Here is a 25039-nt window from a genome sequence, read left to right as displayed (position 1 = left end):
CTTTAAAAAGATAAATACAATTGACAGACCATAAGCAAGATTAACCAAGAAAAAAAGAAAATCCAAATAACCTCAATAAGAAAGGAAACGAGATATTACATCTGACACCACAGAAATACAAAAGATCATTCAAGGCTACTATGAACACCTTTAAGTGCACTAACTAGAAAACCTAAAAGAAATAAGTAAATTTCTGGGAAAATGCAACCCAACCAGGTTAAATCAGGAAGAATTAGATACCCTGAACAGACCAATAACAAGCAGCGAGACTGAAATGGTAATTTTAAAATTACCCACAAAAAAAGTCTAGGACCAGACAGAATTTAGCAGAATTCTACCAGACGTTCAAAGAATCGGTACCAATGCTATTGGCACTATTCCACAAGACAGAGAAAGAGGGAGCCCTTCCTAATTTATTCTAGGAAGCCAGCACCACCCTAATACCAAAACTAGAAAAGGGCATTAACCAAAAAAGAAAACCACAGACTGATGTCCCCGATGAAAACAGATGCTAAAATCCTTAAAATAGTAGCTAAATTAATTCAATAACATATCAAAAAGAGAATCCATGATCAAGTAGGTTTCATACCAGTGATGCAGGGATGGTTTAACAAATGCAAGTCAATAAATGTGATATACCATATAGAAAGGAATAAAAACAGAAATCACATGATCATCTCAATAGATGCAGAAAAAGCATTCAACAAAATCCAACGTCGCTTTATGATTAAAACTCTTAGCAAAATTGGCATACAAGGGACATACATCAATGTAATAAAAGCCATCTATGACAAACCCAGAGCCAACATAATACTGAATGAGAAGTTGAAAGCATTCCCTCTGAGAACTGGAACAAGACAAGGATGCCCACTCTCGCCACGCTTCTTCAACACAGTACTAGAAGTCTTAGCCAGAGCAAGCAGAAAAAAGAAAGGGCATCAAAATTGGTAAAGAGGAAGTAAAACTGTCACTGCTGATGATGATTGTTTACTTTGAAAACCCTAGACTTTTCAAGAAAGCTCCTAGAAATGACAAAATAATTCATCAAAGCTTTCAGATACAAAATTAATGTATACAAATCAGTAGCTCTTCTATACACCAACAGCGACCAAGCAGAGAGTCAAATCAAGAACTCAACCCCTTTTACAATAGCTGTGAAAAAAAAACCCAAAAACTTAGGAATATGCCTAACCAAGGTGGTAAAAGACCTCTACAAGGAAAACTACAAAACAGTGCTAAAAGAAATCACAGATGACAGAAACAAATGGAAACACAGCCCATGCTCATCGATGGGTAGAATCAATATTGTGAAAATGACCATACTGCCAAAAGCAATCTACAAATTCAATGCAATTCCCATCAAAACACCATCATCATTCTTCACAGAATTAGAAAAAATTATTCTAAAATTCATGTGGAACAAAAAAAAAGCCTGCATAGCCAAAGAATGACAAAGCAAAAAGAACAAATCTGAAGCCATTACATTACCTGACTTCAAACTATACTATAAAGCCAGTCACAAAAACAACATGGTACTGGTACAAAAATAGGCACATAAACCAATGGAAAAGAATACAGAACCCAGAAATAAACCCAAATACTTACAGCCAACTGAACTTCGACAAAGCAAACAAAAACATAAAGTGGGTAAAGGATACTCTTTTCTTTTTTTTCTGAGATGGAGTTTTGCTCTGCTGCCCAGGCTAGAGTGCAGTGGCGCAATCTCAGCTCACCACAACCTCTGCCTCCCGGATTCAAGCAATTCTCCTGCCTCAGCCTCCTGAGTAGCTGGGATTACAGGCGCCCGCCACTGCACCTGGCTAATTTTTGTATTTTTAGTAGAGATGGAGTTTCACCACCTTGGTCAGGCTGGTCTCAAACTCCTTACTTCGTGATCCACCCACCTCAGCCTCCCAAAGGGCTGAGATTACAGGCATGAGCCACCGCACCCAGCCAGGGATACTCTTTCGAACAAATGGTGCTGGGATAATTGGCTAGCCACACATAGGAGAATAAAACTGGATCCTCATCTTTTACTTCATACAAAAATCAACTCAAGATGGATTAAGGACTTAAATCTAAGACATGAAACTATAAAAATTCTAGAAGATAACATTGGAAAAACCCTTTCAGACATTGGCTTAGCCAAGGATTTCATATACAAGAACCCAAAAGCAAATGCAATTAAAACAAAGATAAATTAGGGAGGGTTCTCTCTCTATCTTGTGGAATAGTGTCAAAATGGGAACTTAATGAAACTAAAGAGGTTTTGCAAGGCAAAAGAAACAGCAGAGTGAACAGACAACCCACAGAGTAGGAGAAAATCTTCACAATCTATACACCTGACAAAGAACTAATATCTGGAATCTACAGTGCACACAAACAAATCAGTAAGAAAAAAAAAAATCTCATCAAAACTGAGCTAAGGACATTAATAGACAATTTTCAACAGAAGATACACAAATGGCCAACAAACATATGAAAAAATGCTCAACATCGCTAATGATCAGGGAAATGCAAATCAAAACCACAATACGATACCACCTTACTCCTGCAAAAATGGCCATAATTTTAAAAAAAATCAAAAAACAGTAGATGTTGATGTGGATGTGGTGATCAGGGAACACTTCTACACTGCTGGTGGGAATGTAAACTAGCACAACCACTATGGAAAACAGTGTAGAGATTCCTAAAGAACTAAAAGTCATACTACCATTTGACCCAGCAGTCCCACTACTGGGTATCTACCCAGAAGAAAAGAAGTCATTAGATGAAAAAGATACTTGCACACATGTTTATAGCAGCACAGTTCACAATAGCAAAATCATGTAACCATCCCAAATGCCCATTGCCTATTAACCAATGAGTGGATAAAGAAACTGAGATTATATATATGATGGAACACTACTCAGCCATAAAATGGAGTAAATTAATGGCATTCACAGCAACATGGATGAGATTGGAGACTATCATTCTAAGTGAAGTAACTCAGAAATGGAAAACAAAATATCTTATGTTCTCACTGATATGTAGGAGCTAAGCTATGAGGATGTAAAGGCATAAGAATGATACAGTGGACTTTGGGGACTTGAGGGGAAGAGTGGGAGGGAAATGAGGAATAAAAGAGTACAAATAGGCCGGGCGCGGTGGCTCACGCCTGTAATCCCAGCACTTTGGGAGGCCGAGGCGGGTGGATCACCTGAGGTTGGGAGTTTGAGACCAGCCTGACCAATATGGAGAAACTCTGTCTCTACTAAAAACACAAAATTAGCCGGGCATGGTGGTGCATGCCTGTAATCCCAGCTACTCGGGAGGCTGAGGCAGGAGAAGCGCTTGAACCCGGGAGGTGGAGGTTTTGGTGAGCTGAGATCGTGCCATTGCACTCCAGCCTGGGCAACAAGAGTGAACTCGGTCTCAAAAAAAAAAAAAAAAAAAAGAAGACTATAAATAGGGTGCAGTGTATACAGCTTGGGTGATGAGTGTATAAAACTCCCACAAATCACCATGAAAGAACTAAAGAACCTACTCATGTAACCAAACACCACTTGTATCCCAATAACTTAAGAAAAAATAAAGTAGTACACAGGTTACTTGAAGATGAAAAACAAAACACACAGAGCTTTCCAAATTTTGATATAATAAAAGAAAAAAATATGCTTTTTTTTTTTTTTTTTTTTTTTTTTGATGGAGTTTTGCTCTTGTTGCCCAGGCTGGAGTGCAATGGTGGGATCTTGGCTCACCACAACCTCCACCTCCTGAGTTCAAGCGATTCTCCTGCCTCAGCCTCCCGAGTAGCTGGGATTACAGGCATGCACCACCATGCCTGGCTACTTTTGTATTTTTAGTAGAGATGAGGTTTCTCCATGTTGGTCAGGCTAGTCTCAAACTCCAGACCTCAGGTGATCCACCCACCTTGGCCTTCCAAAGTGCTGGGATTACAGGCATAAGCCACTGCACCCAGCTGAAAAAAAATATTCTTAATCCATAACACTTGATCAGAAATTATTTTACTTTAAAAACAGTAAAAAATAAAGACTTTCCAAAATGAAAGGTAAGTGTGTGTTCATCACCACTAGCACAGTTAAAAAAAAAAAAAAAATGCTATATTGTGCACATGCACAGTGGCTTATGCCTGTAATCCTACAACTTTAGGAGGCCAAGGCAGTCAGATAACTTCAGACCAAGAGTTCAAGATCAGCCCAAAAACATAGTGACACTCTGCATATATAATAAGAGAAATGCTAAGATGAGTCTTTTATGTTGAAAAATAAAATGATGCCAGACAGCATCAAAAAACCATATATAAATATATAGCTTTCTATTAAATATAATTACAGACACATATATAAAAAAAGAAATGCTAAAATGAGTCTTTTATATTGAAAATAAAATGATGCTAGACAGTATCAAAAATCCATATATAAGTATATAGCTTTCCATTAAATGTAAATATACAGACACACAAAAAAATAGAAATGCTCCTCTTTTTCTAGCTGGAACCATGGAGGGTGTAGAAGAGAAGAAGAAGGTTCCTGCTGTGCCAGAAACCCTTAAGAAAAAGTGAAAGAATTTTGCAGAGCTGAAGATCAAGCGCCTGAGAAAGAAATTGCCCAAAAGATGCTTCGAAAGGCAAGGAGGAAGCTTATCTATGAAAAAGCAAAGCACTATCACAAGGAATATAGGCAGATGTACAGAACTGAAATTCGAATGGCGAGGATGGCAAGAAAAGCTGGCAACTTCTATGTACCTGCAGAACCCAAATTGGCGTTTGTCATCAGAATCAGAGGTATCAATGGCGTGAGCCCAAAGGTTTGAAAGGTGTTGCAGCTGCTTTGCCTTCGTCAAATCTTCAATGGAACCTTTGTGAAGCTCAACAAGGCTTCGATTAACATGCTGAGGATTGTAGAGCCATATATTGCATGGGGGTACCCCAATCTGAAGTCAGTAAATGAACGAATAATCTACAAGCGTGGTTATGGCAAAATCAATAAGAAGTGAATTGCTTTGACAGATAACGCTTTGATTGCTTGATCTCTTGGTAAATACGGCATCATCTGCATGGAGGATCTGATTCATGAGATCTATACTGTTGGAAAACGCTTCAAAGAGGCAAATAACTTCCTGTGGCCCTTCAAATTGTCTTCTCCACGAGGTGGAATGAAGAAAAAGACAACCCATTTTGTAGAAGGTGGAGATGCTGGCAACAGGGAGGACCAGATCAACAGGCTTATTAGAAGAATGAACTAAGGTGTCTACAATGATTATTTTTCTAAGCTGGTTGGTTAATAAACAGTACCTGCTCTCAAATTGAAAAAAAAAATTAAAAAAAAAAAGAAATGCTAAAATGAGTCTTTTATCTTGAAAACAAAATGATTCTAGATAACATCAAGAAACCATATATAAATATATAGCTTTCTATTAAATGTAAATATACAGACACACATAAAATTTCTTACTATAATAATAGTGCATAAGCCCTTAAAATTCTTCTATAGAATATAAAAACAAAATATAAATCTGCATAAATCTGAATACACAATATGAGATAATTTATAATATTAATAACAAACTGAAAAAAATAGTTTTTTGTTTAATTGAAGTTGTTATGAGATTAAAACATACTGATTTAATCTTAAGATATTTTACATTTTTCAAGATAACTACAACAATTTTATAGAAACTATGCAAAACAAAATAAAATAAGCAAAACATGCCACTACAAAATTAAACAAAAAATAGTTAAACAAGAAATGAGAAAAAAACATGTAAAAAAAAACCATATAAAACATAACAATGAAACTGGTATGTAACTTTATTTTTCTTTTTTTTTTTTTTTTTTTTTTTTGAGATGGAGTCTCACTCTGTTGCCCAGGCTGGTGCACAGTGGCACGATCTCAGCTCACCACAACCTGCGCCTCCAGTTCAACTGATTCCCCTGCCTCAGCCTCCTGAGTAGCTGGGACTACAGATGCGTGCCACCATGCCTGGCTGATTTTTGTATTTTCAGTAGAGACAGAGTTTCTCTATGTTGGCCAGGCTAGTCTTGAACTCCTGACCTCGTGATCTGCCCGCTTCAGTCTCCCAAAGTGCTGGGATTACAGGCTTAAGTCACTGTGCCTGACGTAACTTTATTTCTTTAAGAAATTGTTTTAAATATAAATTTGTTAAACTACTTAATAAAAAGAAATGTAATTCCAGGACTTTGGGAGGCCAAGGTGGGCTGATTACCTGATTCCAGGAGTTTGAGACCAGCCTGGGCAACAAGGCAAAACACTGTCTCTAAAAAACAAAACAAAACAAAACAAAAAAACTAGCTAGGTTTAATGGCATGTTCCTGCAACCCAGCTACTTAAGAGGTTGAAACTAGAGGATTATCTGAGTTTGAGAGGCTGAGGCTGCAGCTCACTGCCATGATCACACCATTGCAAACCAGCCTGGCTGACAGAGTGAGACCCCATTTCATTAATTAATTAATTAAAAGAAAAAGAAAGAAGATGCCTGAGTGGCTTAAGGAAAAAAGCATGCAATATGTTCCTACAAGAGACCAATTTTAGCACTGAGTCAAATAGTCTGTAAGTAACAGAATTTTAAAAAATTTATTTTTCATGCAAATAGTAGCCATAATTGGGTGAGGTAGTCATAATTATATTGGACACAATATGCTTTAAGTCAAGTACCAGTATGAGACAAAAATTCATATTATATAATAGTAATATGGGTCAATTTACCAGGAATCTATAACTATTATATTTATATGTACAGGTAGGTATAAAAACAGGGCTCCAAAATATATAAATATTGACAAAGGTGAAGCAAGAAATATATAGCAACATAACAGTTGCAGACACTGAGACCCCATTTTCAATAATAATAATAATAAATAGAAAATTCATGTAAAAGATTAAGAAAACAAAATGTAGACAACATTATAGACTATAATATTTTGCAGAGAAAGAAATATCTGAGAGTAGATAATTTATAAAGAAAAAAGGTTTATTTGGCTCACAGTTCAGCAGACTGTACAAGAAGTGTGTGCCTGTATCTTTTTCTGGTGAGGGTCTCAGGAAGCTTATGATCACAGTGGAAGGCGAAAAGGAACTGGACATATCACACGGTAAAAGAGCAAGTGTGAGGTAAAAGAGCCAGGTTCTTTTAATGTAGTTTCTCAAAACTATAGATATTTTTGTGTCCCCAGTAACAATGGAAAAGCAGTCAGATTGTGCAGTCCCTTATATGCCATTAACACGACTTTGGCTCTCATTGTAAACTTGAAGGGAGATCACCAAAATGAAAATAGAATCCTTAGAGAATTTTAAAGCATAAGACAGAAGATGCCTCTACGTGACAGCAAAATTTAAAAAATCTCAGTCTTCCCAGAAACTAATTCCTTTGGAGCACAGCTTCCCAGGTCACATTTTGAGAACTGGCTTTCTCCTTGACCTCTGGACCTCTCATCTATGTTGTTTGTTGTATTCACTCTCACATACCTGGGGGTTTAGTTACCATCTCATGTCTCTTCATATTCCAAGGCTCTTGCCCTTGCTTCAGACAAGTTATCAAGTCTGGCTTAAAGACAGCAATACCTGTTTTATTAAAAATAAATGACATAAATATTGTTCATATTCCCCAAATAATATGCTCATTAAAGAGAATGTAATAGAATATTCTAGTAAATCAATCCCCCAATACTAATTTATAACGTACATTTCTAACTATTTAGAAAATATTTTCAATTTGTACAGGTCCTTAATTTTACTACCTGGTACTACTGAATCAAAAATTGTTGGTGGCGATGAGATTTTAAGGTGTGGCAACTATATTTTATGACACTCAATTTCTGCAATTTTCACTAATCTAGAGTGAAAAATACAGATCTGCTCAGAAATGTGAAAAGTTCAGGTAAAAATAAAACATCTTTAAAAAATTCCTTATGGCCGGGTGCGGTGGCTCACGCCTGTAATCCCAGCACTTTGGGAGGCCAAGGCAGGTGGATCACAAAGTCAACAGATCAAGACCATCCTGGCCAACATGGTGAAACCCCGTCTCTACCATAAATACAAAAAAATTAGCCAGGTGTGGTGGCGCATGCCTATATTCCCAGCTACTTGGGTGGCTGTTTTCAGAAAACAGGGATGTGAAACTCATTTATGGTAAGCATAAATCACCAAAACACATTCTACAGAAAAGAGAAATGAAATCTATAGAATATAATAGGAATTGCTTAATTAAAATTATCCTCACCCAGGAAGACGAGGTTTCTGTAGTTCTCTAACATAACATCCCTATATAAATTCTGCTGAGCCGTGTCCAGGCATTGCCACTCCTCCAGAGAGAATTCTATGGTCACATCCCGAAATGTCAACGGTCCCTGAAAAACACAACAAAAGACACACATATATTTCCCAAGTGGCCATGGGCAGAATTTTTAATTTGACTCAAAGTGAAATGAGAGAATAAAGAGAACAGGTTCTAACTTATAGGGACGACCAAACATATCCAATAAAATAATTTTCAACACAGAAATATTATCTAATGTAGTCTCAAATTCTGAGAAAAAAGAATGGCATTAAGATCCACAACACTGGCCGGGCACGGTGGCTCACACCTGTAATCCCAGCACTTTGGGATGCCGAGGTGGGCGGATCACGAGGTCAGGAGATCGAGAACACGGTGAAACCCCGTCTCTACTAAAAATAAAAAAATTAGCCGGGCGTGGTGGCGGGCACCTGTAGTCCCAGCTACTCGGAGAGGCTGAGGCAGGAGAATGGCGTGAACCCGGGAGGCAGAGCTTGCAGTGAGCCGAGACTGCGCCACTGCACTCCAGCCTGGGCGAAACAGCAAGACTCCATCTCAAAAAAAAAAAAAAAAAAACAAAACTCAGTTTAGGCCGGGCACAGTGGCTCAGGCCTGTAATCCCAGCACTTTAAGAGGCCAAGGCAGGTGGAACACAAGGTCAGGAGATCGAGACAATCCTGGCTAACACGGTGAAACACCATCTCTACTAAAAATACAAAAAATTAGCCAGGCTTGGTTGCACAAGCCTGTAGTCCCAGCTACTTGGGAGGCTGAGGCAGGAGAATCACTTGAACCTGGGAAGTGGAAGTTGTAGTGAGTCGAGATCGCACCACTGCACTCCAGCCTGGGCGACAGAGTGAGATTCTATCTCAAAAACAAACAAACAAACAAAAACTCAATTTAGATATAAGATTGATCAAGTCAGCCAGAAAATATTCTCTTAAAAGGTAATTTCTCTCTAAATAACCAAAGTGCACAGCTACTCTCAGCATGAGAAACATGAGCATTATGAAGAAAAGGGATATATTCTCAGCAGAATTTTGTAAGATTTCTCTTCCATCTCTGCTGCTCTCTCATCGCCTAGCCATTGAATGAGGGTTATATATTGAAATACATCTCACAATTTCCATGAGCACTTTTTGATGAAGATTTATAATCTGACTTTGTACATATAGTGGAATGTATTTAAGCTTGCCACATAGCTAACTAAAGAGCTATTATGGTTTTGGGGTGGCCACATCATCTGTGTTTATTTCTCCTGTAATAGCAGCATTCCAATTTAGTGAAATGAAAGATGCTATAAATAGGCTGGGCATGGTGGCTCATGCCTGTAATCCCAGCACTTTGGAAGGCCGAGGTGGGCAAATCTCCTGGGGTCAGGAGTTTGAGACCAGCCTGCCCAACATGGTGAAACCCCGTCTCTACTAACAATACAAAAATTAGCCAGGCATGGTGGTGGGTGCCTGTAATCCCAGCTACTAGGGAGGCTGAGGCAGGAGAATCACCTGAGCCCAGGAGGTGGGGGATGTAGTGAGCCGAGACCGCGCCATTGCACTCCAGCCGGGGTGACAAGAGCAAAACTCTGTCTCAAAAAAAAAGACACTGTAATTATGCTTACCTACAGTTATCCCATTAGATAAGTTAATAAACATGTCAGACTAGTATCTACTTTAACAATTTGGTAGTAAATTTTATTTGGATATTAGAAATAAATATCTAAGTATAAATAACTTTAATGTATTAGATATAAGGCATGTAAGAATTTTTAAAATTGTCTGTAGCCATAATTCAGTTAAAACACTTTATATATTTTTTATATATATATACACTTTATATGTTTCAAAAGTATGAACAGCAATATTAAAATGACTATTTAATGAGTATTCAGTCAAAGTAAATATTTTGGCCTTATATTCATACTACTGAAGAAAATGCTGTTTAATTTATATGAATGCAGGTTGTCTACAAACACTACACATAACTATGCTAATACCCTGTATAATCAGTTTTCTGTCAAAGAAACGTACTCAGTATCTTTTAGCTTTTATCATTCTGTATTGCTAAATTTCATCCTATCTTTGTGCTCAACGTTTTGTGTTTTTTTTTTTTTTTTTTTTTGTGATGGAGTTTCGCTGTTGTTACCCAGGCCAGAGTGCAACGGGGCGATCTTGGCTCACCGCAACCTCCACCTCCTGGGTTCAAGCAATTCTCCGGCCTCAGCCTCCTGAGTAGCTGAGATTACAGGCATGCATCACCACGCCGAGCTAATTTTTTGTATTTTTAGTAGAGACGGAGTTTCTCCATGTTGGTCAGGCTGGTCTCAAACTCCTGACCTCAGGTGATCCGCCCGCTTCGGCCTCCCAAAGTGCTGGGATTATAGGCGTGAGCCACCGCGCCCAGCCTTATGTGTTGTTAATATGAACTTTAATCTAAACAAATCTTTGTCTCCTTTAAAGACTATATATATATATATATATATATATATATATATATACCTATACCAAAGCAAAAATAAAGCAATGAATCTAAATAAAAATAATCCTGAGTCACAAAGAATGATAAGAGGTTCATTTTGTTTTAATATGATTTATATATATTTCAAAAAAGTAGAGAAAAATATCTACATATAATCTAAATGCTTTAAAAAAGATAAGCAAAATATATTTTCTTATTTTCAGGTAGGAGAATAAATCCTCTTATTTCTAATTTGCATTTTCTCCTACAAAAGCCAGGTCTTTTGATATATTCTTAAATTCTTGGACATCTGAATTTCAGCAGACATTGAAAATCTAAGGAGTATCCTTGGGCACACTGTGTGCACTTGAAAATATGCTTATGGGAAAAAAAACACAGAAGAGAAAAAGGTTTTATAAAAAACGTATTGGTACACATAAATAAAAAAAGTTCTTATAGACCTAAGAAGAGATTTAGATTCTGACACAACAATAGTAGGAGGCTAAAAGACCTGAGAGACACTATTAGACAGATTATTGAGGCAGAAAATAAAAGAAAATATTTAAACCTAAATTCAGCACTTGACCAAAGAGTCCTAGTAGACATCTACAGAACTCTCCATCTGAAAACATCATAATATACACTCTTCTCATCACCACATGGCATATACTCTCAAATTGACCATACAATCAGAAATAAAACAATCCTCAGCAAATTCAAAAATCCTCAAACCATACCTATCACAAAGACCACAGCTTGATAAAATTACAATTGAATACATAGAAAACCACTTGAAACCATACAATCACATGGAAATTAAACAACCTGCACTTGAATGACTTTTGGGTAAATAATAAAATTAAGGTGGAAATTTAAAAGTTTTTGAAACAAAGATACAACATACCAGAATCTCTGCAACACAGCTAAGGTAGTGTTAAGGTACTGCAACAGCAACAATTGACAAATGAGACCTAATTAAACTAAATATCTTCTTCACAGCAATGGAAACCATCAACAGAGTAAACAGGGAAATTAATAGCATTAAATGGTCATATCAAAAACATCTCAATTTAACAACCTAACATCATAAATAAAAGAACAAGAGAAGCAAGAGCAAAGCAACTCCTAAGCTATCAGCAGACAAAAAAATAAAGAAATAAGATAAAAACTGAAGATTTAGATATGAAAAACTATACAAAAGAGCAAGAAATCCAAGAGATAAATCTTTGAAATAAATAAATAACTAGCTAGATTAATGAAGAATAAAGAGAAGATTCAAATAAACGTTAATGACAAAAGAGAAATTATCACTGACCCCACAAAAATACAAATAACTATTGAAGTCTACTATGAACACCTGTCTGCACACAAACTAAAAAACCTAATAGAAATACATAAATTTCTAGACAAATACATTCTCCAAAGACTGAACAAAAAAGAAACTAAATTCCTGAATAGACCAATAACAAATTCCAAAATTGAATAAGTAATAGCCTACCAACCAAAATAAAGCCCAGGATTAGACAAATTCACAGCTGAATTCTACCAGATGTAAAATGAAGAGTCTGAACCATTCTACTAAAACTATTCCAAAATTGAGAAGAAGGGACTCCTCCTCAGCTCGTTATACAGAAACAGCAACATTCTGATGCCAAAACCTGGCAGAGATAAAACAAAAAATAGAAAACTTCAGGCCAATATTCCTGATAAACATTGATGAAAAAATCCTCAACAAAATGCTGGCAAACCAAATCCAGCAGCACATCAAGAAGCTACTCCACTATGATCAAGTAGGCTTTATCCCTGAGATGCAAGGTTGGTTCAACATGCAACAATTAATAAATGTTATTCATCACTTAAAGAGAATTAAAGATAAAAACCAAAAAAAGTATCTCAATAGATGCAGAAAAAGATTTCAATAAAATTTATCACCCTTCATGTTTAAAATCCTCAACAAACTAGGCAAAGTACATACTTCAAAATAATGAGTTATCTATGACAAACCCAAAGCAAACATACTGAATGGATACAAGTTGAAAGCGTTTCTCTTTGAAAACTGGCATATCGGCTGGGCGCGGTGGCTCACGCCTGTAATCCCAGCACTTTGGGAGGCTGAGACGGGAGGATCATGAGGTCAGGAGATCCACACCATCCTGGCTAACACGGTGAAACCGTCTCTACTAAAAATACAAAAAATTAGCCGGGCGTAGTGGCGGGCGCCTGCAGTCGCCTGTAGTCCCAGCTACTCGGGAGGCTGAGGCAGGAGAATGGCGTGAACCCGGGAGGCGGAGCTTGCAGTGAGCCGAGAAGATTGCGCCACTGCACTTCAGCCTGGGCGACAGAGCGACTCCGTCTCAAAAAAAAAAAAAAAAAAAAAAGAAAACTGGCATACCTTCTCTCACCACTCCTATTTAAGAGAATTGGAAGTCCTGGCCAGAGCAATCAGACAAGAGATAAAATAAAAGGCATTCGAACAGGAAGAAAGGAAGTCAAACTATCCCTGTTTGCAGATGACATAATTCTGTATCTAGAAAACCCTACAGTCTCTGCAGAAAAGCTCTTTAAACGGACAAATCACTTCAAAATACAAAATAAATGTATAAAAATTGGCAGAATCTCTGTATATTAACAACATTCAAGCCAAAAGCCAAATCAAAAACACAATCCCTTTCACAATTCACACACACACACACACACACACACACACAAATATCTAGGAGTACACCTAACCAGAGAAGTGAAAGATCTCTATGTCAAGAATCACAAAACACTGTTTAAAGAGTCAGAGATGGCCGGGCACGGTAGCTCATGCCTGTAATCTCAGCATTTTGGGAAGCCGAGCCGGGTGGATCATTTGAGGTCAGGAGATCGAAATCAGCCTGGCCAACATGGTAAAATTCCATCTCTACTAAAACTACAAAAATAACCTGGGCTTGGTGGTAGGCACCTGTAATCCCAGCTATTCAGGAGGCTGAGGCAGGAGAATAGCTTGAACCCAGGAGGCAGAGGTAGTGGTGAGCTAGGATTGTGCCACTGCACTCCAGCCTGGGTGACAGAGACTAGGACTCAAAAAAAAAAAAAGAAAAAGAAAAAGAAAAAAAAAGTCTGAGATAACACAAATAAATGGAAAACTATTCTATGCTCACACGTAGAAAAGATCAAAATGATTAAAATGGCCATACTGCCCCAAAAAAGAAGAGATTTAATGCTATTCTTATCAAACTACCAAAAACATTCTTAACAGAACTACAAAAAACTATGTTAAAATTCATATGGAAGGAAAAGAGCCCGAGTAGCCAAGGCAATCCTAAGCAAAAAGAACAAAGCTGGAGGCATTACATTACCTGACTTCAAACTATGCAACAGGGCTACAGTAACCAAAGCCACATAATACTGGTACAAGAAACAGACTCACAGACCAATGCAACAGAATAGAGAGCCCAGAAATAATGCCACACGCCTATAACATCTGATCTTTGACAAAACTAACAAGAGGAATGTGGGAAGAATCCCCTATTTAATAAATGGTGCTGGGGGCCGGGCGCGGTGGCTCACGCTTGTAATCCCAGCACTTTGGGAGGCCGAGGCGGGCGGATCATGAGGTCAGGAGATCGAGACCACGGTGAAACCCCGTCTCTACTAAAAAATAGAAAAAATTAGCCGGTCGTGGTGGCGGGCGCCTGTAGTCCCAGCTACTCGGAGAGGCTGAGGCAGGAGAATGGCGTGAACCCGGGAGGGGGAGCTTGCAGTGAGCCGAGATTGCGCCACTGCACTCCAGCCTGGGCGACAGAGCGAGACTCCATCTCAAAAAAAAAAAAAAAAAAAAAAAAAAAAAAAAAAAAAAAAAAAAAAAAAAATGGTGCTGGGATAACCACCTAGCACTGTGTAGAAAATTGAAACTGACTCCTTCCTTACATCATATACAAAAATCAACTCAAGATGAATTAAAGCCTTAAATGTAAAACTTGAAATTATAAGAAACCCTTAAAGATAACCTAGAAAATACCGTTCTAGACATGGGAACTAACAAAGATTTTATGATGAAAATACCAAAAGAAATTGCAACAGCAACAATTGACAAATTGGACCTAATTAAACTAAATATCTTCCTCACAGCAATGGAAACCATCAACAGAGTAAACACAAAACCTATAGAATAAAATAAAATATTTCCAAACTATGCTTTTGACAAAGGTCTAATATCCAGAATCCATAAAAAACTTAAGTTTACAAGAAATAAACAAACGACCTCCTTAAAAAGTAGACAAAAGGTGGCCAGGCTCGGTGGCTTATGCCTGTAATCCCAGCACTCTCAGAGGCCGAGGCAGGTGGATCACCTGAGGTCAGGAGCTTGAGATCAGCCTGGCCAACATGATGAAACCCTGTCTTTACTAAAAATACAAAAAATTAGCCAGGTGTGGTGGTGGACACCTGTAATTCCAGCTACTCAGGAGGCTGAGGCAGGAGAATCTCTTGAACCCAGGAGGCAGAGGTTGCAGTGAGCCAAGATCACACCACTGCACTCCAGCCTGGGAAACAAGAGCAAAACTCCGTCTCAAAAAAAAAAAAAAAAAAAGTAGACAAAAGGCTAGGAGTGGTGGCTCATGCCTGTAATCCCGGCACCTTGGGAGGCCAAGGAGGAAACAGCACTTGAGGTCAGGAGTTTGAGACCAGCCTGGTCAACAAGGTTAAACCTTGTCTCTACTAAAAATACAAAAATTAGCAGGGCATGGTAGCGAGTGCCTATAATTCCATCCACTCAGGAGGCTGAGGCAGGAGAATCGCTTGAACCCAAGAGGTGAAGGTTGCTGTTTGCTGAGATTATGCCACTGCACTTTAGCCTGGGTGACAGGGTGAGACTTCGTCTCAATTATAAAAGAAAAAGGTAGACAAAAAACATGAACAAATGTTTTTCAAAATAAGATATATATGTAGCTAACAAGCGTATGAAAAAAATACTCATTACTAGAGAAATGCAAAGAAAAAACCACACAAGATTCCATCTCACACCAGTCAAAATGGCTATTATTACAAAGTCAAAAAATAACATGCTGGCAAGGTTTCAGAGAAAAGGCTATGTGCTGCTGGCAGGAATGTAAATTAGTTCAACCATTGTGAAAAGCAGTGTGGCAATTCCTCACAGAACTAAAAACAGAATTACCATTTGACCCAACAAGCTCATAATTGGGTATATACCCAATAAAATAGAAATTATTCTGTCATAAAGACACATGCACATACATGTTCATTGCAGCACTATTCACAATAGCAAAGACATGGAATCAACCTAAATGCCTATCAATGGTAAACTAAATAAAGAAAATATGGTATGATAAGGTGGCTCATGTCTGTAGTTCCAGCACTCTGGGAGCCCGAGGCAGGTGAATTGCCTGAGCTGAGGAGTTCAAGACAGGCCTAAACAACATGAAAAAACCCCATCTCAACAAAAAATACAAGAAGAAAAATTAGCTGGGCTTGGTGGTACACACCTGTAGTCCCAGCTTCTTGGGGGCTGAGGGAGAAGAATTGCTTGAGCCCAGGAGGTTGAGGCTGCAGTAAGCCAAGATTATGCCACTATACTCCAGCCTGGGTGACAGAGTGAGACCCAATCTCCAAAAATAAATAAAATAAAATAAAAGATTTAATGAAAACAAAATATGGTACATAAACATCATGGAATACTGTGTTGCCATAAAAAGCAAACAAGATTATGTCATTTGCAGCAACATGGATGGAGCTGGAGACCATTATCCTTAGAAAACTAATGGAGAAAGAGAAAACCAAATGCATGTTCTCATTTATTAGTAAGGGCTAAATAATAAGAACACATGGACACAAAGAGGGGAACAACAGACACTGAGTTCTAGTTAAGGGTGTAGGATGGAGGACAAAGAGGATCAGAAAAATAGTACCTGTGTGGTGCTGTGCTTAATATCTCAATGACAAAATAATCTGCACACCAAATCCCCGACACAATTTCACCTATGTAAGAAACCTGCACATGTACTCCTGAATCAAAAATAAAAGTTAAAACAAAAGAACTCGCTGGCCGGGCACAGTGGCTCACGCCTGTAATTCCAGCACTTTGAGAGGCCGAGGCGGGTGGATCACGAGGTCAGGAGTTTGAGACCATCCTGGCCAACACGGTGAAACTCCATCTCTACTAAAAATACAAAAATTAGCCGGGCGTGGTGGCAGGCGCCTGTAGTCCCAGCTTCTCAGGAGGCTGAGGCAGGAGAATCACTTGAAACCAGAAGGCTGAGGTTGCAGTGAGCCGAGATCATGCCACTGCACTCTAGCCTGGGCAACAAAAGTGAAACTCTGTCTCAAAAACAAACAAACAAAAACAAAAACAAAACAAAAGAACTCTATGGGTTGGGGAGAATGCAATGCAGGTGGAAGGACTGGTTTGTGCTACAGATAGTGGCCCAGGTGTGACTCTACTCTGATTAATTTCTGGGTCCATGCAGGCAGATGAGATTATGAACAGGTTGTCCAGAACCCCAGGTTGGTGGAGAAAACAGGTTGCTGCTGCAGATTCAGTGTCTGGGGGTTGGGATATGCCAGGAGACTTGTAGACACTTTTGTGAGTTTTTGGCAAGAAACACTAGGATCAAAAATGCCGTGGTGAAATTCCTGAGGGTGGTACCTAGTCCTAAGAGGGGTGTGGATAAGTCAATGTCTAGTGGATATGTTAGTAAGAAGGTAGGAATCCTGTGGTGGCAGCAGTGGAAAAAGGGGGTCTGTTATCAGAACTTTTTTCCTCTAAGTTTTTATCCTCTTTCACCCCGGGAGGAGACCTGAAATCACAGGGTAATGGGCAGTGTGACAGCCTGTGTAGAGAAACGCAGAGCCTCCCATTCCCAGACACCCAGAGATCCATTCCAGACCAGGCCTCTCTTGATATCTTTTATCTGGAACCAAATTTGTAGAGCTTGGTAAACACCAAGCAATTCTCCAACACCAACTCATTGCCTAACATTTGAATTCTGACACCATCCAGAGTCAGCACAGATCCTGATTCAGGGCTCAGTCTCACAACATTGTTCTCACTGAAGAAGCCAGTCACAAACCCCATAGACCCATCTGTTTCTGAGCTACTGTTTAAAAACTGGGGACCCTCATAACCTTCCTCAAGTTCAATAATATTATACAGCCACTCACAAAACTCAGGAAAACATCATAGTTACATTTATCAGTTTATTAGAAAAGATACAATCCAGGAAAAGTCAGAAAGAAATACCCTTCCCGTTGTGACTTAGATGGTGCTCTCTTTTCTTACCTGTCACATAGCCAGACACAGACTCTGCACACTGTCTCCTTTTTCTCATTAAAAAAATAAATAAACCAACTGAATTTGTTTTCAGTGGTCAACCTAGAACACTTCTTAATCAAACATTACTTAAGTTTATTTCCTTTCAACAGGCTTCTGAACTTTGAGCTACCCTCAGTCTGAGTCAACATACAACCTTATTTTATGTAGTTCCTAAGAACATGATGACTTCAGGGTAAAACATTCTCTGATCTAAAATCTCATTCTTTCACCCTCCATTCGCCATCCCCTCCGACCTCCTCTCTAATACTGTTTGCTCTTCCATATCAAACAAGGCCCTTGTCTGCCTAAACTTTGCAATCCTTGAAGATCTTAGAGTTGGTACTTCCTCCTCTTGGAATACTCTTTTGGAATTCAATTCTTTTTCCAACATAAATCTAACTTTGTTTTACTTTACAAAGTCTAGAAACTACCACAAAACAATAACAATTTCATCTTCAATAAGACCCTCCCAATCCCCTTTCGTCTTAACCTTAACTGCATCTGGCTGTGGGTCTCCAACTTTCCAGGGCTATGTAGTTTCTCTCAGGATAAAGGCTTCTTCCATGGCTAGGGTGCGCAGGCTGGAATATCTGCAGAGAAGACTCCCCAGAAAAAACTAAGTCGTCCTTTAATAACCTCCTTTTGCAGGCTCAGTATTAGCCTTAGCTTAGAGTCACTGGGCTCAGGCTTTAATTTTCATGTCAGAGTTATTCATGTGGTTTTTGAAAGTAAGTGTTTGAAAAATTCAGCAGAATTACTCTAACACAGTGTACATGTAAGGGAAGGAAATTTTAAGGTGCTTACGTTTTATATCTCAATAAGATAAGCAGAAGTATCTATTCCTTTCAGACAATAAATGTATTATTTTACTATTTCCATTAAAAATCATGTAGTAAACAATTAGTCATATGGGAACATTTCTAGAGGGTACAAAGTTTCAGCTCATAAAATTTAGCATGAAACTCTCAGACAGCAATATAACAGGATATAGAATGGAGAAATTCACGGTTACAAATTTACCCTGCAAAAAGAGGAACTGATGTTTTCATGAATCTACATAACTCACCAATTATCTACCACATTTTCTTGTGGAAATGTGTGCATTTTCTGAAGCCAAAATGGAAGAGAGATTTTTCCTATTTTTTTCCTTGGTAGCATTCTAAAAGTTAAGCCTTGAAATTGTTTAAAATCTCCCAGCCATAAAAAACAAACCAGAGAAAATTCTTAAACTCATTCTGAGAAAAGGGTAAATAAAAATTTTTGCCAGGCGCAGTGCCTCACGCCTGTAATCCTAGCACTTTGGGAGGCTGAGACGGGTGGATCACGAGGTCAGGAGATCTAGACCATCCTGGCGAACACAGTGAAACTCCATCTCTACTAAAAATACAAAAAATTAGCCGGCCGTGGTGGCAGGCGCCTGTAGTCCCAGCTAGTCAGGAGGCTGAGGCAGAAGAACCTGGGAGACGGAGGTTGCAGTGAGCGGAGATTGCGCCACTGCACTCCAGTCTGGGCAACAGGGCAAGACTTGGTCTCAAAAAAAAAAAAAAAAAAGTTTAACAAATGGAATATATAATTAAATATTAATTTTATTGTGAAACCCATCTCTTTTTTGCCCTTGGTAAATATTTTCTTATCTTTCTTTCAATCCCTACTAACAAAATGCAATTCACAGTTAAAAAACTGAGGTCCTGTAATCCCAGCACTTTGGGAGGCCAAGGCGGGCGGATCATGAGGTCAGGAGATCGAGACTACCCTAGGTAACACGGTGAAACCCCGTCTCCACTAAAAATACAAAAAAAAAAAATTAGCCGGGCGAGGTGGCGGACGCCTGTAGTCCCAGCTACTCGGGAGGCTGAGGCAGGAGAATGGCGTGAACCCCGGGGGGCGGAGCCTGCAGTGAGCCGAGATCACGCCACTGCACTCCAGCCTGGGCGACAGCAAGACTCTGTCTCAAAAAAAAAAAAAAAAAAAACAAACAAACTGAGGTCAAAATAAGCGACCAAATCTTTTCAAGGTACAGATGTGTCTGACTCATGTTTCAATCAGGCCATCCAATCACTTCAGAGATTCTCCCACTCCATTCTGCTCACTTAAGTGCCCAATAACCCCTTCTCAGGAGACCCTGAATTAAGCCCCAGTGAGTGCCCCAGGTGTATTTTACTTTGCAAGTTCTTACACCATCTCACTGGATCACTGTTTTTTTTTTCTTTTGGGATATTATTTTTGATTTCACAGATTCTCACTATTTTTCTTTCACTATTTTTTCATTGTATTTCTTTCCCTATTGTTTTGCCCCTTAGAGAATGCAGGGGGCAGAAATTATTTCAATGTTTTTCCCGCAATACCAGCAACTGATTGGCTGACCAGCAAGAAATGGAAGCTGGGTTGGGTCTTCAAGAAATGGAAGCTGGGTTGGGTGAAGACAATCTTAATGTCTCAAGGGTTAGCTTTTCAAAGGAAGAGTATGCCAGGAGATTCGTCTCAATTCCAGGGCATCTGCCTGCTTCCCTGAAAGGCTACACTCCATACCTCAGATTGTCCCATGGGAGAAAATGACCAGGAGCTGATATTCACTAGACACTCTAGCAGACATAGCCATGGGGGGTATTTTAGCTAATTCCCAGACAGTACTGAAACCCAGGACCAGGAAAAAAAAACAAGAATGGCTGAAAACACATCACTCCATAAAGTTTCCAAAGGAAAACATTTACCCCAAAACATTCTGATAAAATCTGTGGGCCTAGGAGGAAAAAAAAAAAACAGTACAAAGATTTTTTACAACGCAGTGTCAGGGTATAATTTTTTGCTTTCTTCTCATGGGAAATATTTACAAACAGAAAACAAATATTAGGAAAAGTGCCATCCAATGCTTTGTTAAAAAATAATTAAAATACGGTATCAAAAATGTACACTAAAGGACAAATAGTAGGCCGGGCAGGTGACTCACGCCTGTAATCCCAGCACTTTGGGAGGCTGAGGCGGGCAGATCACAAGGTCAGGAGTTCGAGACCAGCCTGGCCAACATAGTGAAACTCTGTCTCTACTAAAAACACAAAAATTAGCCAGGCATGGTGGCGCACGCCTGTAGTCCCAGCTACTCGGGAGGCTGAGGCAGGAGAATTGCTTGAACCTGGGAGGCGGAGGTTGCGGTGAGCCAAGATCAGGACACTGCACTCCAGACTGGGCAACAGAGTGAGACTCCGTCTCAAAAAAAAAAAAAAAAAAAAAAAAGGACAAATAGTAATGTGAATCAGAGAGGAAAAACTGACATTTGGGAAGGTAGCAATGAACTGGAAATTTTATATTTTACTGCAAGCCAGAGATAGGCTGCAGGAATGGGGGTTTGGGAGTACACATAATATTCTGCTTGGGATACCTGTAAAACATGCAAGGGAAAAATCAGTCCTCTGAGGAGTGTGAAAATAATTAAGAATAATTAAGTGGCAGGCAATTAGACTGAGGTGGCTCTAGTCCCTGATATCTACTTTTTGAAAAATCTAATTCGGCCGAGCGCAGCGGCTCACACCTGTAAACCCAGCACTTTAGGAGGCCGAGGAGGACGGATCACCTGAGGTCGGGAGTTCAAGACCAGCCTGACCAAAATGGAGAAACCCCCGTCTCTACTAAAAATACAAAATTAGGCCGGCGTGGTGGCACATGCCTGTAATCCCAGCTACTCAGGAAGCTGAGGTAGGAGAATCGCTTGAACCCGGGAGGCGGAGGTTGCACTGAGAGGAGATCGCGCTATTGCACTCCAGCCTGGGCAACAAGAGCAAAACTCCGTCTCAAAAAAAGAAAGAAAAAAAAATCTAATTCAAGTGCATTTTTTTTTCGTAAATTATACATGGGGGAAACAAAGCTCAGGCTTAACCAACTACAATTAACCTCTGATTATATAAACGGAAAATTTCCATCTTGATTGTACAAACTGAGAAACTACGTAACTGTACATAACCAATTACTGAATTTGGTTTTCTTCATTGTGCACCTTAAAAAAATCTTTCCGTCAAATCCCTTCCATAGACCATAAACTACAAACCATAGCTGGGTGCTCTACAATTTTTGAATCACTTTTTGATTAAATTATTTATTACTTTGGTGGTGACTGCCATAAATTTTTAATAGGAGAAAAGAAGGACTGGAAGCCTCACTGGACCAAAGCTCTTCCCATATTCATGAACCCGCACCCGGAGTCAGGATTCTCCCCTGACGCCCCTCCGGTGGTCCCTGCACAATCTGGGAGAGATGCGGCCATGCGGGTGCAGAGCGGCCCAGAGAAGGCTCCAGGCCAGGGCACAGTCACAGCGCATGGAGGAGACAGGTCGCCCGGGGTCCCGCAGTCAGCGCAGCCGCCATCTTGTGGCTGAAGGAGACTGAGGCCGAGATGAGCAAGAACAACTCCAGGCGCAAATTGCGGAGCTGACTGCAGGAAGGCCTGAGTCCCGCCACACCACTTCCCACCAGTTCCAATCAGCCCCTTCCCCTTTTCGGGATGTCGGACCCGGCACTCTCACCATTTCTAGGCTGCCAGGCGCACCTGGCATGTTAGCTGTGGATCTTCCAATACCGCAGGTTACAGGGCCACAGAGGCTGAGGACACAGAGCAGTGAAGACGAGACCGGGAACTGCGGCTGCAAGGAGAAACAACGGCCCCGCCACATCTTGGATGCCGCCTTTTCCGCTCCAGCTGCATGCCTGATTGGACGGATCCCAGCCCAGAGTCCCTGATTGGATAATTCTTAAATCCCCGCCTCCTCAGATCCTGAGTGACAGAAGATGTGATCAGATGCTGGACTGAATGAAGACTGATGGGCCGCACGGTGGCTCACGCCTGCAGTCCCAGCACTTTGGGAGGGAAGCCCAAGCGGGTGGATCACCAGAGGTCAGGAGTTGGAGACCAGCCTGGACAACATGGCAAAACCCCGTCTCTACTAAAAATAAAAATTAGCCAGGCGTGGTGGCGGCCGCCTGTAATCCCAGCTACTCTGGAGGCTGAGGCACGAGAATCGCTTGAACTTGGGAGGCGGAGGTGGCAGTGAGCCGAGATCGCACCACTGCACTCTAGCCTGGGTGACAGAGAGAGAGTCTGTCCCCGCCCCACCAAAAAAAAAAAGAAAGAGTGACAGTCTAGGCTGCAGCCTTTTCAGGCAGGGCTTCTTCCCTGAGCTAAGTAAGCCAGGCCAACCCCAGAGGATATTTGCATTTAACCTTTTGTATAAGGTCATATTCTTTTATAAATAATATATTATATGGTTATTCACAAATGAAAAGAATATAATAAAAATTATCTAAAAATTTCTATTTTATGACCTTCCTGACTTCTGTTTTTTTCATCAGATTGCCTGAGATTTTAAAAAGAAGGCAATCCTCTGAAGTAAAATGTGAGCTAAATGTGAATTTTAAATTTTCTAGTAGCCAAACTTTAAAAAGAAAAACAAACAAAAAATGTAGTATTTACTGTAGCAATTTAATTAACCCAGTATATCCAAAATATTATCATTTTAATATGTAAGCAAAATGTAAATTATTAATGAAGTGTAGATATTTTTTGGAACGTCATCTTTGAAACTAACTCTGTATTTTACCTTTCTAGCACATCACAGTTCAGACCAACCACATTCCAGGCACTCAGTCGCCACACATAGCCAGTAGCTGCCACATTGAAGTGCAGCTCTGACCTCAGGGGAGCGAAGGGCCTGTACAAAACTTTTCTGCCAAAGCTGAAAAAAGAGCCTTTCCCTACCAACATTTCTCTTCAGCTCTGAGGGAGGAACAGATAGTAGCCATAGAAAAAGCAGAGGACAGCAAGAAGAAAACAACCACAGGTAGACCACTGCTGGCCACCCGTTGCCCACCTTTCTTCCAGAGATCAGAAGGTAAACAAAGGATGATAAGGCCACAGGAGAAGAAATCTCTATGTCTTCAAACCTGTGCAGTCTTGACCTCCAATGTTTAGATATGAAAAAAACAGATTAAAGGCAAACTTACTTTTCTATTTGTCCTTGGCCCTAATGGTCAGGCCATGGTTATCTGTTTTCTCCTGTGGTATGAGGGACGGTGTGAGTATAGACACCAATTACATGCATACATGTCCATATATATTTCTGCATTACTCAGCATTCTCTTATGAGGCATCCAACTTCAAATCAGGGGGAAAAATCAGTACCTATAGAGTGCCCACTGTTAGAAGAGAACTAGTAATCAACTTGTCAATGAATCCTGGCATCCTATCTGCACTGGGTGCATGTATTAATTAGCTATTGCAGCACAACAAATCATTCAAAACTTATTTGCTCATAATTGAGATGGTCAGCTATTTAGGCTGGGCTCAGTGAGGCCATTTTATTTGTCTCAGCTGAGCTCCTCCAGACATGTATCTTCAGCTGTTTATTGAATAGGCAGCTGTGCTTCTGGGGCTGTCAACAGGGGCACCTTGCTTCTCCTCCCCATGGTATCTTATCCTCCAGCTGGCTAACATGGGCTTTATTCACGGAGATGGCAGCATTCTGAAAGAAAAACAGAAGCATTCAAGACCTTTTGCGCCTAGGCCTCAAACTAGTACATTGTCATGTTCACAGGTTTCTACTGCCCTGAGTGAATAAGGCCAGCAAAATCTAGGGTTTGGAAAACATCCTGGATCTTGATGGGAACAGCTTTAAAAGCACCTGACAATGGGCATGGATACAGAAAAAACTAGAAATTGCGACCATTTTTGAAATCAGTGTCATTCTGCCTTTTTTTTTTTTTTTTTTTTTTTTGCATATGTGGTTTATAGAACTCTTTCACATCAAGAATCTTGTCCAAAGACACACAGCTACTAAGTGGCTGGGCTGAGACTCAGGATCAACTCTGTCAGACTCCAAAGCCCATCCACCTCCATAGATGACACTACTAAAGTAGCTGCCCTAGACCCCTGAAATCCTGGAGAGTGACACTTCTACAATAGAGGCCAGATTCCTTTTATTTTAGTTTTAT

General features: G+C 39.8%; 2 protein-coding genes and 1 pseudogene across 3 annotated transcripts in view; 2 read left to right on the top strand and 1 right to left on the bottom strand.

Moving 5' to 3' along the window:
- The window catches only part of LOC129459382 (zinc finger protein 729-like), a 31077-nt gene extending 6641 nt beyond the window's left edge, over positions 1-24436 (bottom strand). The window contains exons 1-4 of one of the 2 annotated variants that reach the window (XM_063616155.1): positions 24053-24436; positions 22579-22695; positions 8242-8368; positions 7488-7583 (exon numbers count right to left, since the gene is read on the bottom strand). In XM_063616155.1, coding sequence (XP_063472225.1) covers positions 7488-7583; positions 8242-8368; positions 22579-22608 — 253 coding nt within the window. In that variant the 5' untranslated portion in view covers positions 22609-22695; positions 24053-24436. The remainder of the gene's footprint in view (positions 1-7487; positions 7584-8241; positions 8369-22578; positions 22696-24052) is intronic. The other variant, XM_063616156.1, reaches the window with a different exon arrangement.
- Positions 1-25039, top strand: part of LOC129459381 (zinc finger protein 676-like) — a 375112-nt gene that overhangs the window by 96648 nt on the left and 253425 nt on the right. The window lies entirely within an intron of this gene.
- Positions 4494-5324, top strand: LOC129459413 (large ribosomal subunit protein uL30-like; annotated as a pseudogene).

This window comes from Symphalangus syndactylus, chromosome 13 (assembly GCF_028878055.3).
Source record: "Symphalangus syndactylus isolate Jambi chromosome 13, NHGRI_mSymSyn1-v2.1_pri, whole genome shotgun sequence".
NCBI lineage: Eukaryota > Metazoa > Chordata > Mammalia > Primates > Hylobatidae > Symphalangus > Symphalangus syndactylus.
Note: the sequence above shows the minus strand (reverse complement) of the source record. Positions and strands in the feature narration are given on the sequence as shown.